General features: G+C 36.3%; 1 protein-coding gene across 1 annotated transcript in view; it reads right to left on the minus strand.

Moving 5' to 3' along the window:
* The window catches only part of LOC112051957 (protein Skeletor, isoforms B/C), a 50,576-nt gene that overhangs the window by 13,200 nt on the left and 21,788 nt on the right, over window positions 1-15,588 (minus strand). The window contains exons 3-7 of the mRNA XM_052889097.1: window positions 12,881-12,992; window positions 7,446-7,664; window positions 6,622-6,822; window positions 3,497-3,589; window positions 61-191 (exon numbers count right to left, since the gene is read on the minus strand). Of these exons, the coding sequence (XP_052745057.1) occupies window positions 61-191; window positions 3,497-3,589; window positions 6,622-6,822; window positions 7,446-7,664; window positions 12,881-12,992 (756 nt within the window). The remainder of the gene's footprint in view (window positions 1-60; window positions 192-3,496; window positions 3,590-6,621; window positions 6,823-7,445; window positions 7,665-12,880; window positions 12,993-15,588) is intronic.

Consider the following 15,588-nt stretch of genomic DNA (forward strand, 5'->3'; position numbering starts at 1 on the left):
GAAGACAATGGTCATGATGACAAGATTGTGATGATGAATCATTAGTCAATGCATGCATACCGGCTATCCCAGTAAGCCACGACGACGTCGGCGCCAAGCATGGCAGGTCTTCCCTCAGCACCGGACAGGCCAAACGCCATGTACTGCTCCTTGCGTAATCGGGCTGACAGGGTTATTTGCACATGGTCACCCTACGAGGAAACATGGGAGGAATTAATAATTATATCTAATCTGATGAAATTAAATAAAAATATAGGTTTATCTATGAGCTTAATTGAAATAAATCAAATTAAATCAGTTAATATGTCCACGGTTAAGGAACCGGCCCTAAGACCGGACAGGAACCGGAAGTCATGATCTGAGTCACGGCTGATGAACCATTGTAGCAACTCCTAATAAAGGGTTTACGTATTTATAAATGGAGGGGGAATATGTTTTGTGATATTTATAAAAATTTGACATTCTTTAAAAAATCATTTTTTAATATGGTTATTACGTGAAATTTAAGCAGGTAATCAAAGTTTAGTAGCACTTTTTACATGAAGTTTAAAGTCCAATTGTGAACAAAATAAACCATCGGTTCCGAAGACAGATTCTACTGACAAAAGTCGGTAAAAAAAACTCAGCAGTTTAATTCTTTAAAAGACTGACTGCTCCCTTTAATTAGTTCTTGAAGAAAATGCAATATTTTTAACTATAGATCTTGAATCAAAATAATTCTGGACAAGGAATATATACCTACATACATATTTTGTGTATAACATTAAATATATATTTACTCAGTGTTTTCCAATATTATTTTTACCTTTTCATATCGCTCGCTACCACTCGCTTGTAAATGAAAAACAATCAACTAATTACTCCATGAGAAATGTATCAACATAAAGAAGAAGATTCAATGATCCCAAATCATACCATAATAATTTTATTTCAACACATTTGTTTGTAAACAACATTTTTGTCCAACAACAAAAATGCTGTGTTTCCTATTTTCTTTTTCCAAAAATTTATATTTTCACTCATAAATAACTAAAAAATTTTACTGACAAATGTATTGAAAAAACAAAATTACCAAATTTACAAATACCAAAAATATAACAAATACCATCGAAATTGGTACATCGCTTTTAATCTACGAAGTCACGCACGATTATTATCACGGTAAAAAATAACAACCAGGAATGTGCCTAATAAATATGTACCACAATTTAGTCAAAATTATTCAAGAGATCAAGCATAGATTTCTAAGCTTGATTAGTTGATCTTTACCACGGTGAATAATTTTGACAAAATTGTGGTACATATTTATTAGGCACATTCCTGGTTGTTTTTTTTTTACCATTGGCAATAGAACCCAATAAAGCAATGCATACGCCCTGCAAAACAGACAGACAGGGGGAAGCGGAAGCGGGGGAATTGTTATTGTTGTCTTCGTCTAGTGAGAATGGTGATCCTAATTTGGAGATGGATGAAATTTTCAATCTGTTACCATCAAAGTCGAGACGCATTTACTTCAATACTTACCTACGATACCTACGAAAAATTTAATAAGTGAAGAAAACAACAACGAATGGATTCACTTGCGAAAGGAGTTTTTTAAACTATTATCTTCCACGTTTACCTCATATATTCATTATTTATCTTCAAAGTAGTCGGAAATTATGTTACCGGGTAAAAGCATATCCCTTAATATGCAAAATTGTAGACTTTGTAGGTACATTTAATTTTCAATTAAAATAAATCATTGAAAATTGTACTAAACTATTTTATTTTCTCGCAATCGTAGTGAAAATCAGAGTGTAACACGTGGGGCTAAACCCATTATAAACTCGGTTTCTATTTAGGCGGCCCTCGCCTTCGTCTCGGGCCCTAAAAATACCTCGTATATAATGGGTCTTTTTAGCCCCTTGTATAACAATCTACTATTTAATTATGTTTTCGACAGTGTTTTTGTATGAATGAATGAATGGTATTTGAATGAATGATATTTATTCATGAAAATGTAGGTTTAACATGATGGTACATATTATAAAATTGAGCCTTTATACATTTTACCATAACTGGTGTATGAATTATCTTAAATAATTAAATACATTTGAATGAAGAAAAAAAAAGAATCTAAATTAATACAATGTCACAATTAGAAAATAATAAGTTAGAAAATGTCCATGTCCATAAAATAATCTTGAATGTCATAATAACTTTTTTTTAATAATAAATTATAAATTTTACATTTAAATATTGACCAGGGCATCTCTTTTAGACTTTGAGGAAGTTTATTATATATTTTTATTGCCATACAAAAAGAACTCTTGGCATATATTGTCAATCTTGTGGGGGGTCTAACCAATTTATTTTTGCGGCATGTTCTCAGATTTGCGTTGTTGGTGTGAATAGAGAATAGACTAGGGTTTCTTTTTACAAAAAGAAGCATTTGATATATGTACTGACTAGGTAATGGAAGAATTTCAAGTTTTTTAAATAAGGGTTTGCAGCTATCCAAAAAGTGCGCTCCGTACATAGACCGAATACATGCTTTCTGACGTATAAATGCTCGATTAGCATCTACTGAATTGCCCCACAAGATTAATCCATATTGCAGTATGGACGATACATATCCATGATACGCCAGTAAGGCAGTCTTTAAATTTGAGGTTCGACTAAGCCGTCTCAGGACATAGGTGAATCGGTCTAATTTTATACATAGTTTGTCCACATGGTCCTTCCAATTACAGTGTTTGTCTAATAAGAGGCCGAGGAATGATACAGTATCTACTTCTTCTATTGGCATTTGATCAAATACAACACATAGATTTGATGGAGTACTATTGTAGGTCAGAAATTGAACACATTTAGTTTTTGTTGTATTAACTGATAGGTTATTAGCTTCCAGCCAATCCTTAGTTTTCTGTAGGGCGTATGTGTTGTTTTATTACGTTCTAATTTCTTCCTGAAAAAGGTCGGCAGGCAGACTGATAAAAAGTTTGTCATCCCTGCTTTACCAACTGAATGGTCAATGGTTATTGCCAGCTCTTTTGGTACGGAGTACACACATACCTAAGTAGGTACCTACATAATACACGTAAAAGTATAATATTTAAAATGCATTGACCTCCTATAGTAAAAGGACGCACTATCACGTAGGAAATTTCACTTAAAAACTGGCCAATATAGCTTTGACAATTTTAGAATTATTGCTAAAGAAAATTATACCTAAAGGCCTTTAAATATAATCCAATATTCAATAAAATTCCAAATTCAGAGCAAATTCAACCTTAAGGATGAAGTTTAAGGTTGAATTTGCAAATGCAACTACTTGAATTGAGTGCCAAGAAGTTGTGTTTAGCATTCATTGAGTGGGGACGTTTTTTGGCCGCTGATTGTGCATCCACTTATTAATAGGAGACAAATAAAATGTGATTATTTGGCATGGCATGGCAATAAAGTGAGCAATAAAGATTGATTTTAAAAGATTAATAATAATTAATATATTTACCTGTAGTTCCCACCGAACTTGGAGCCGCTTATCCAGGATTTCCTTACAATTGTTAGCTGCACTGAAGGGAGTCTGTGAGGTCGTTGAACTCGTCTGAAATCGGCCATTTGATTAGTAAACAGGCACATTGTTATCATTTTTCAACCGACGAACACCAAAGAGAAGAACTGAATATCTCAAAAGAAAGCACACTGAAAGAAAATATTGATCAGAGTGTTATCTTCGTTTGATGAAAAAACTGGGATATGGAAATTTGATTGTACATATTGAAGTAAAAATAAACAATTTTCTTTGATCCGGCTCACATAATATACCTACTCGTATGATGATAAAACGAATTTTGGCATAAAAGTCTTTATTTTAGATAATTTCATGACCTTCAGGGGTTTAAAATTTTTAATTTTATGTTATTAAATCTTATCGTTAATTTTTGTTATTAAATTAAATCGTTTTCTTCATGAATATTTTTGAAAAGTAGGTACAAAAGTCTCATAGACATCACGTTACATCCATTTAACTAAATTACATTTTATCAACATTCTAAAACAGGGAATTTGTATAGTTGTTTGTACGAGTAAACGTTTTGAAGCCAAACTGGTTTAAGACTACATCTTTCTACAGTACGTTGACTTTGAATGCATTTGCACGGCTAACCCACTGAACCTATTTCGATGAATTTTAGTACAGAGGTTTTTTTTTATACTTTACAAGTTAGCTCTTGATTACAATCTCACCTGATGGTAAGCGATGATGCAATCTAAGATGAAAGCGGGCTAACTTGTTAGGAGGAGGATGAAATCCACATTCCTTTCGGTTTCTACAACATCTTCTCGGAACGCTAAATCGCTTAGCGGTGCACCTTTGCCGGTAGGGTGGTAACTAGCCACGGCCGAAGCCTCTCATCAGCCAACATTCAACCTTGGAGAAAACCATAGCTTTTACTTTTTACAAATACCCCCAGAAAAATCTCTCTCCAGGAATTGTAAAAAAGAGAAGTTCACACTAAAAGATCATGCATTATATTATTGTTAAATTAATGAGATAGTGTTTAATAAATGCAACAAAAACTTGCCACTTACCGGGTTATACCACCAAGCGGGCTGCAATGAAAAGCATTTTCCAGGGAAAGCATAGAAACAATCACACGCACACATTGAAATGTTAATTGTAATTATTTATTAATTAAAGATTAGTTATAAAAACATATATTAACATTAGTAAAAAATATACAATATGTTTTATAGATATAAATAGTCCAGCCAGTCAATTCACTAACATTGACGTAGTTACCAAATCGAATTAACATCAATAACAAAAATCACAATGTCAACTGAGCAATGTCATATTATATCTACTCCATGATATCCACGAAAGGTTGACGATCAACACCAGACAACTTATTCATGACGTCACGTTAACTAATCCTTTACCAAACGGAGCGTTTGACAAAAACGTTACAAAATGGACGACAGCGTTTCTAACGTTTGAAAAATATAAAAAAATACATGATTTTTAAATTGAGTTTTATAAGAAATCCTTAACTTTTATTAATTATTATCGATATATTTCGGTCCCTTATTCCTTGTACTATACGAAATCAATATTGTTTATTTAAACGAGTATTAAATTTGGTATGAGTCAACTACCATATTACTAACAATAGTCACTAAAATGACAGTTACACTTGTCATTTTACGGACTGGAATTAACCCTCTGACAATAGTTACTAACACACGTCAAAGTTATTCATTTATTCATTTAAGTTACAAGTTAGTGAATTGGCCTGCTGGAGACAATGTATAAAATCTTAATTATTCATTATAAAAACGGCGTTACAGAATAACGCTACAGTACGGCTATTCTCTAACGATGTTTTGTATAACTCGCAAGTGCGAGTTTCGAATTCAACGCTATCTTTCTCATTCTGTAATATTGTGTTAAACAGAGAGAGATAGAGGTGAATTCGAAACTCGCAGTTGCGAGTTATAAAAATATCATTACAGAATAGCTGACTGGCTATTTTAGATTGTAAGCTCTACTTAAATACGAAGCCAGTCAAAGAATGTAGTGGGCGAAGGTTTTGGGGGCTTAGGCCTACGCGTAAGCTTTTGACTTTGATTAACCACAGTGGGCCGTCTTACTGGTTGCTTTTTAACCTGAAAAAGATATCATTATGAGGGTAGTAACATAAAATAATTAAATCCCAGGCAGGCTGTTAGTTGGTGAGTGAAAAACACGGTTAATTTTATTAAAACAAAATGATAAACAAGCCAGATTAATAAATAGTGATTATTTTATGTAAATAAATTAGTATTTGTATATTTTGATATAATTAAGAAATGGCCACAAAAGTAGCTGAAGCGCGCGACAGTCACTTGTGGCCGTGTAAAGTTGTGGTCGACCACTTGTGGTGGTGGTGGCTGTTACTTTTTTAACCTATGCATGCAGATGCAAGATTTTCCCATATCAGTTATTTTTTCTTAATACTGCGTACGCTGATCGACAAACTTATGCACGCCACTGCGTGTGTTCGTTATCAACCCATATTCGGCTCACTGCTGAGCTCGAGTCTCCTCTCAGAATAAGAAGGGTTAGGTCCACCACGCTGGTTCAATGCGGATTGGCAAACTTCACACACTTTTTTTTTATTCTTTACAAGTTAGCCCTTGACTACAATCTCACTTGATAGTTAGTGATGATGCAGTCTTAGATAGAAGCAGGCTAACTTGTTAAGAGGAGGATGAAAATCCACACTCCTTTCGGTTTCTTCACCACATCGTACCGGGACGCTAAATCGCTTGGCAGTACGTTTTTGCCGGTAGGGTGGTACTAGCCACGGCCAAAGCCTCCCACCAGACCTGGACCAATTAAGAAAATCTCAATCAGCCCAGCCGGAGATCGAACCCAGGACCTCCGTCTTGTAAATCCAACAGTAAACTTCCATTACCTAGCTGATATGCCGATAAGCTGATGTGCACTTCATACTTTAATATACTGCACACCATAAGGGTTGTTTTCATAATGCTTATTAAATGAATATTTTCCCAGTTCAGTTAATTTTACTTTCTAGCGCATACCCTGATCGACAAACTTATGCACGCGACTGCCCGTGTAGTGTCACTTACAGTAATCTTCGTCTGGCCCAAAGCTGGCGGCACATCCAGGTCCTTGGGTATGTAAACATGGCCGAAGTTGTGTCGGTACTCCACGCACCAGACCGCCAGCCAATCCACGTCGTAGGCAGTCATTTTGCCGGGCAACACGATCTCTATGTCCTCGCCCTGGTAGCCGCGCAAAGGGTTGAGGGAGTTCATCTCGTTTGGAACCTGTAAGAGTTGAAAATGGAAAATGGATTTCAAGTTATACATCTTGTGCTTAAGTTGTTGCGTTTGGGAGTTTATTATGGTCATGCTTATTTATCCCGTCAAACCTTATACCAAATAGCTGGAGAGCTAGTGAACTCTGCGAGTAACAGGGCATTATAGCATGCTAAGGGCAATAGCCACTACCTGGCAGGTGTCAGCCCTGCACGTCATCAGCCCCTTTATTTTTTGAATTGTAAAATGAATAGAGTATTAAAACTTGTTTCTTTAAGCTTAAAAATTGTATAGGATATAGTAGATATATTTAATAACCGTGATAGCCCAGTGGATATGACCTCTGCCTCCGATTCCGGAGGGTGTGGGTTCAAATCCGGTCCGGGGCATGCACCTCCAAATTTTTCAGTTGTATGCATTTTAAGAAATTAAATATCACGTGTCTCAAACGGTGAAGGAAAACATCGTGAGGAAATCTGCATACCAGAGAAATTTCACAATGCTCTGCGAGTGTGAAATCTGCCAATCCGCATAGGGCCAGCGTGGTGGACTATTGGCCTAACCCCTCTCATTCTGAGAGGAGGAGCTCAGCAGTGAGCCGAATATGGGTTGATAATGATGAAACAACTTACTTTAGTGCCAAAAGGATTAGGCTCGCTCCCGTTGCCGACCCAGAAGTAGGCGTCCGGGCCCGCGCCGTCGTAGTGCAGGTTGGGGATGTAGAAGGTCTTGGCGTCCAGCACGCTGATGTTCCCCGAGCGCAGCCCGTGCGCCAGCCGCTTGAACTCCGGCAGCACGCGCGGCCGCGGCGGCTCCAGGCCCGCCGGGATGAACACGTCGCCGAAGTTCACCTGGAAATGACCGAAATACTGGTGAAACAGTGGCGTAGCCTGTAAAACTTGTTGGAAGGCCTCTGGGGAAAGATTTCTCAGAAAAGAAACAAAAATGCTAGCTTAAAACAATAAATATGACTGTGAGAGTTACTTAACCTACTAGTATGTGGATGTATCTTTTTTTTTCATTCGTCATCAACCCATATTCGGCTCACTGCTGAGCTCGAGTCTCCTCTCAGAATGAGAGGGGTTAGGCCAATAGTCCACTACGCTGGCCCAATGCGGATTGGCAGACTTCACACACGCAGAGAATTAAGACAATTCTCTAGTATGCAGGTTTCCTCACGATGTTTTCCTTCACCGATTTAGACACGAGATATTTAATTTCTTAAAATGCACACAACTGAAAAGTTGGAGGTGCATGCCCCGGACCGGATTCGAATCCACACCCTCCGGAATCGGAGGCAGAGGTCATATCCACTGGGCTATCACAGCTCTTTTTTTTCATTATTCTTTGCTAATTAACCCTTGATTACAATCTCAGTAGCCAATGAGAATGACAGATCTTGATCACGTGACCTGTCGATAGCAAATGTCCTTCCCATACAACTTTCTAGTTTTCGAAGCGTTAGCGATCGTAGAAAGAGTTTGACTATTTGTAAAGACTGTACTATCGGCCCGGGAGGCAGGTTTTGCTGAGAAGAGCCCGCAAAAAAGTCACCAGTTGCTCTTTAAAAAAATATACAGATTTTAACTATTGTAAATTATAGAAATGCATATTTTTAAAAAAAGCTACTACAATAGAGTTAATTGCAGGCCTGAACTTCAATGTGCCATTTTCATCTAAAAGTGTTGAAAAAATCCGCTAGGAACAACACGCAACACAAACATACATAAACACCGATTTTTTTAGATTTATCATATTTGTTATCATATGTGTCAATTTTATTACAAGTAACAATTTTCGAATTGTAAAATTTTATAATTAGTTTTACTACCGATAAAATTTTACTGTAACTAACCGTAACATCATGTTTACTAAAGGATTTTATACTTTTTAGCGCAAGCAACATTAATTCAAATGGGATTACACTTTTCCTGGGAAGATTTAAAAAAGATTCGCTAGAAGCAACGTTCGTGGAGGGTTTATGTTTTGAAATCTCTATTGTGATTGTGGTGATTTTAATAAAAATCATCAACACATTTGCATCAGCGCTCGTGTCGGCTGCCATATTGATGACATATGTGTCAACAACATTAGCTATGCTGACGACATGGTGCTGCTCAGTCCTTCGATTACTGGACTTAGAAGGATGATTTCAATCTGCGAGACATACGTGGAGGAGCATGGCCTAAAATATAACTCAAAAAAGAGTGAAGTGTTGGTATTTAAGGCACCGAAACAACGGATACGTCATGTGCCACCAGTATGTCTTGGAGGTGTACCTCTGAAGGTCGTAGATAAATTTAAATATCTTGGTCATATTGTCACGAGCGATCTTGGAGATGATGATGACATTGAGCGTGAACGCAGGTCGTTAGCGGTGAGGGGAAATATGCTTGCCCGCAGGTTCTCCCGGAGCACTGCAGACGTAAAAATTACGTTATTTAAAGCGTTCTGTCAGTCTTTTTATACCGGTGGCCTGTGGGTGACATATACGCGCCGGGCCTATAACGCCTTGCGTGTTCAGTATAACAATGCCTTTAGGATGCTGTTGAGGCTGCCATGGTGCTGTAGCGCCTCAAAAATGTTCGCAGACGCGCATACAAATGACTTTTTTGCAATAAGGCGTAAAAAAGCGGTGTCTCTCCTACAGAGATTACGTGCTAGCACCAATGGCATCCTAAGGGTATTGTCTGCTAGGCCCGACTGCCCAATTCTAGGCCATTGTGTGGAAGTAGCTATAGGGCGTACTTGATTGTTGTTTTTAAATGTTATCAAAAAAAAAAAAAATTCCAATGTTACTAACTGTACTAATTTAATTTAATAAGTAAGATGGAAATGTAACCTACTAATATACTAACAATATATGGATTTGTAATTCTGAAATAAATAAATTATTATTATTATTATTATTATTATTTGTACCTAGCTACCCCTAGTGAAATTTTTAAATACCTTTAGAGGAAAATGGCTCATTACTCTAAGTGTGAGATGTGTGTTGACTTTTGATCAATAGCAATAGAATAAACCGCGGACGGACATGACGAAACTATAAAAAATCCTACCGGACCCCTAAAAGGAAACAAAAATAAAAAATTATTAAAAGGTTCTAGAAATTTCACGTAAATTCCATCGTCAGTATTAATTTCCAATATGGCGAGCGTATCAAATTTTGGCGGGAAGTAAAATCGCGAGTGCGCGCGGCTCTAATCGATATTCCCGCTGGATTTCAGTTCAAGTCTCTGGAAACATCCTTATTGTATACTAGCGGACGCCCGCGACGTCGTCCACGTGGATATCACATTTCGCCCTCTTTACTGAAAATCCAAAAACTAAAAATCAGCGCTACGTGTCCAAATTCAAATGGTCACATAGCATTGTGCTGAGCTGGGGCCATTTTCTGGGTTATGCCACACATCGCAGGGTATTGTCCTGGATGTCCTGGTGTACTGGAGATATTGTGATGTGTGGCATAATTTCGAAATAAACGCTTTCTTTCTTTCTTTCTTTACTTGAATAACGACATCTCAAAAATATATATACGGTCGAATTAAGAAACCTCCTCCTTTTTTTGAAGTCGGTTAAAAATGACAATATTTCGGGAGGCTATTTTAACTTTCAATAAAAATTCGTGTCAAAACTAGTGTATTTTTCAAATAATTAAATTTATATGAAAAAAACATTAGTTTTTGACCAAAAATTTTTTTGAAATTAAAAAATAACTTTTGAAACTTAGAAAATAACTTAGTATTTTGCCTCTCTCAATAGTCATTTTCGATTTAGCACGTTGACGCAAAGAGACAATCAGTACCATATTTTTTCTGTGTTTGTACTAAAATTATAGACAACTAGCGGACGCCGCGCGGTTTCACCCACGTGAAACGAAACCAAACATGACATTAGCTATCGACAGGTCACGTGATCAAGATCTGTCATGCCCATACATTTTTCAAGTTTTCGAAGCGTTAGCGATCGTAGAAAGAGAATCGACGTGCCACTTGGCTAAGGGGGTCAGCTTACAAGAAGGGTTATAGTTAACAAACTTGTAAAATGCTTACTTGAAGAAGGAAAATTTCATACCAATCTCTTTGAAAATTACCTATGTTGGCAACGTTGAAGCAACTTTCTCAGACAGTGACTTGCAATTACGGAATCCTAAAATGCGCGTTGTCCGACACGCACTTGGCCGTTTTTTAATTTTTTGGCCGTATTTATATGCAGTCAAAGGCCGTCTTCGAGTCATTATCACGGATATACTCGCGGATATAAGATAAAGGGTTGGCTTTAGCGCTGTATATTATGTTCTGTGATCGATCATCCAACCAATCAGTCTGTTTCAATGACAAAACTCGGGCAAAAGGCTTAATAATGACGTGACATCATTTGTTTAGCAAATGTACCCACAGAGGTCGTGAGATACACGATTTTGGCAATCCATTGTGTGCTTTTGTTAATTCAATTATTGTGTTGACTGAGAGCATGTGATAGCCACACACACCTCAGTATATTAAGGCCGAAAATTTGTCAGGCCGGTAGCCAATAGGCTGGTTGACACTTTCTACTAGATTAAAAAAAATATAATATATTTTTTTGAGACATGATTACATAAAAATATTAATTTTTAAACATTTTAATTTTTTAATAAAAATATTAATTTTGATATTATGGGCCAAAACGCTATCGGTCATCATGATGGTCTATATTTTAACTGTTTCATGACGCACGTAAATAACCTTAACCAAACCGGGTGTTTGACAAAATAATTATTTAATAATAATTAGTTTGACGCTTATTACTTTAGTGACATCAAGTAACATCGTGAGATCACAAAATGGACGACAGCGTTTTTGACGTTTGGAAAATTGAATAAATACATAATTTTTAAATTAATCCTTTACTTGTAATAATTGATATCGATATATTTCGGACCCTTATTCCATGTACTAAATTAATATTGTTTAAAAGGGTCCAGACCCTCAACCTTTCAAGTAATAAAGTACATTTTTTTAATGTTTTCCACGGGATACTAATGAGAAATCATATTTCCTGTTACTTAGCTTCACGGAAACTGTTCAAAAACACTGTAAAAAAACTATTTCAAGAGAACTTTAAACATCTCCAGCGAAAGATTGCCGCGAAACTAACGATCTGGCGACTGGAGATACGATTCCTCATGATATCCCGTAGAAATGTCAAACAATTAAGTTTTATACTCGGACAATTGAAGATCTGGAGCCTTTGAACCTGGTACTTTCCAAAGCCACCGCAGTCCAGACTCCATAATTGGCTACCGCATTTACCTATGGCAGGAGCAAGGGCTAACAAATTTTCAGCATTCGAAAAATAAGGTATATCTGGCTATCGCTGGCTCTCGGTCTACGTAGGTATTTGCAAATGACAAAGAATTTGTCCTACTTCGTGAAAATAAACGAGAAAAAAATTGTCCTACTTCGTAATTAGGCGAAGGATGTTTAATTTGTTTGCAAATTAATTAATACGTTTACACTGTAAATATACTTAATTATAATTAAAACTGGAGCATTTTAATATCAGTTGATTTATTTATAAAAGGAGTATAGAAGATTTTTGAGACGTTCAGCAAATTAACAGAAGGTAAGTCTTATTAAAAAGTTTTATGAAAGTTATAATCATTATCATTTTGCTTAAATAAAAATGGCAAATCTCTATAATTAGTGAGTTTATATATCGTAATGTTCTATCTATTTCGGAAAGTCCGTTCTACTTAGGATTTAGTGGTGAGATGACAGACCATGTGTGTTGTGCATTTAATACTAACAGAACCTCGCAGTTTCACCCGCGTAACTCCAGTTCCCGTGGGAATACGGGGATAAAATACAGCCTCAATGATAATGTTGCTTTCTAGTAGTGAAAGAATTTTTCAAATCGGTCCGGTAGGTTTTGATATTAGTGTAGGTAAGCTGAAGGTTAGAGCCGTGATAGCCCAGTGGACATGACCTCTGCCTCCGATTCCGGAGGGTGTGGGTTTGAATCCGGTCCGGGGCATGCACTTCCAACTTTTCAGTTGTATGCTTTTTAAGATACAACTCACCGTGAACCGCCTGCACCAGACGCTGATCCAGCGAATGTCTCTCAGCCGTTTTCCCCCCGGCAGCCGCAGCAGGATGTCGGAGTTGGTGTGCGCCGTCAGCACGGGGGGGTCCCTGGAACGGATACAAACACATTAAAAAGAAATACCAAAATCAGTGGCAGCGCTAGTCGGCTCTTTATTTACAGGCAATGTTTTACCATGGGCCATAAGTAATTAGTTTATATTTAACTAGCGGACGCCCGCGACTTCGTGCGGTTGGAAATCAGTGTAAAATTTCAAGCCCTATTTCACCACTTTAGGGGTTGAATTTTAAAAATTTTTGAATTACATTATATTTCGTATTTTTTTCATGATTAAACGATATTGGAGGATCCTTTTTGTATCACCATTTCCTATCCACTTCATGATTTATAAACATTTTTTTAAAACTGTAACTCTAAAAATGAAGGACTTGGCATACAAACTTTAAACCCCTATTTCACCCCCTTCTAATTTAATTTTCGCAATAAAAAGTATCCTATAATTCTCCGTATTATGGTCTTAAACCGTGCCAAGTTGCATTTCAATTAATTTAGTAGTTTCAGCGTGATGCCCGAAAAACAATCGAAATTTCCAAAAGAATTACTTTAATTTACGAACATACAGAAAACACATAGGTACATACCTAAAAAAAAAAATGAAAATATTTCAACAATCAATCATTATAAAATCTGATGAGTAGTTTTTATTTAACCGCGTTCAGACAGACACAGTTTTGTTTGTTTTATATTCTAGTGACATGTTACTAAAAAACCATTATAAACACATTAAACTACATAGACAAAATCCATTAGCCATTTAAAATTCATATCGCCCTCGCGTGTCCCATGGAATTAATTTCAACGTTTCCTTTAATGAACGTACATGGTGTTTATATCTATTGTAGTTTTATCAAATGTAAGGATATTTATTGAATAACATACATATAGTAGGTATAATAATAGAGAAATGCTTTATAAAAATACTACCGAACGCCCGCGTGGAATTTAGTTTTTACAAATCCCACGGGAACCATGGATTTTTCCGTGATAAAAGGTAGCCTATGTGTTAATCCTGGCTATAATATATCTCAATACCAAATTTCAGCTAATTCGGTTCACTAGTCGAGGAGTGAATGAGTAATAAACATTCATATCATCAATATCATCAGTTTTCGCAAATCTCGGGAAACCAAGGATATTTCGGGATAAAAAGTGCGTGTTAATCCAGAGTAAAATCTATTTCCATACCAAATTTCAGCCAAATCGCTTCAGTAGTAGCGGCGTTAAAGAGTAGGTAACAAAGGTCCAAAAAATACATACAAACTTTCGCGTTTATAATATTAGTAGGATTAATACAAAAAGTAGCCGCTTTTGTAATACTGCTCTAGTCCGACTAGCACTAGACCACAGAATAAAGAATGTCCCAGAATAAGTCTTTACAAGCAGCGTGGTAAAGCCGCTGAAACCCATGAAAAGTGTGTGTCAGCTCGGACGCACGAATGGAGTTTACTCTTTCAGATCGACTGTCTAGATATTTATTTATTTATTTTATTAGGATAACCAACAGCTATTACAATGTAGCATGATAATAATTTACATTGGAATAAATATACTAGTAGCTATTGGACAGCTAATTATAGGTTATCACAGCATTCATTATGCCAATACTACAGTTGACAGAAATGAATGAATGTCAAATTAAACAATGCAAATGAATATGCAAAAAAAAAATGTCAAACTACAATAATCTAAAAGCAATAAAAATATAAATAGATGTATGTTGCCCCGCAGTATACACTATGTACGTCTCAATACTAACGCCCATATATACCATACTATTATTGTTAAAGCTTACGCCTGAATAGTGAAAGGTGCGCAGAATAGGTTGCGCAGAAAAAATGTAACGTTGTCATTCGTTCATCGAATTTTACTGCCCATGTTTATTTTCATACCGGGGGCTATATATGAATAATCGATTCTTAAGGAGTAAACTCCAAAAAACATTTGTCACGTGTCTCGGTGACATCCGTAAATACAATTTTTTTTCATAATGTGTATTTCAAAATTTAACACTAACAACAATTATGTAAATAAATATAATAATCAATAATTACCAATAAAAAAAAACTCCTTATGTATTAGGTATTTCTTTTAGTTTTTGTGAATATTTAAAAAACACAAGAAGCCATTTTTCTTGAATACTCGTAATATTGAAAATTAGTAAATTAGGTACTGATGTGACGCTTCGTATCGTACTGACTCGAGAATGTATTCGTTTTTGAATTTTGTATTTGGAACAGCTACGACACCGTCGTGTTCCGTGCGCTCTATCTGCCTATTATTCTTTAATCTATGCACTAGACCTTATTTTAATTTAACACGTTCGCTGCGGCACTGATACTTTCCCCTAGTGCAGAACGAGGATTTTTGACCTCGTAAGGTCTACGAGGTCATTTGACCTCGTTCCGCAGCGTGTTATCTTAATTAACTTTCAAATAGTTACGGGATCGAGATTCTGCAAATCCTAATTACATTAAATAGGTAGCTCTATGTTACAAATTATAATGAATACTAACGCACACCCTTCGGTTTTATTTTCATTCCTTACAAGTTAGCCCTTGACTGCAATCTCACCTGATGGTAAGTGGTGATGCAATATCACAACGCTAAACCGCTTGGCGGGGTCTT

The sequence above is a fragment of the Bicyclus anynana genome, chromosome 24, assembly GCF_947172395.1.
Source record: "Bicyclus anynana chromosome 24, ilBicAnyn1.1, whole genome shotgun sequence".
NCBI lineage: Eukaryota > Metazoa > Arthropoda > Insecta > Lepidoptera > Nymphalidae > Bicyclus > Bicyclus anynana.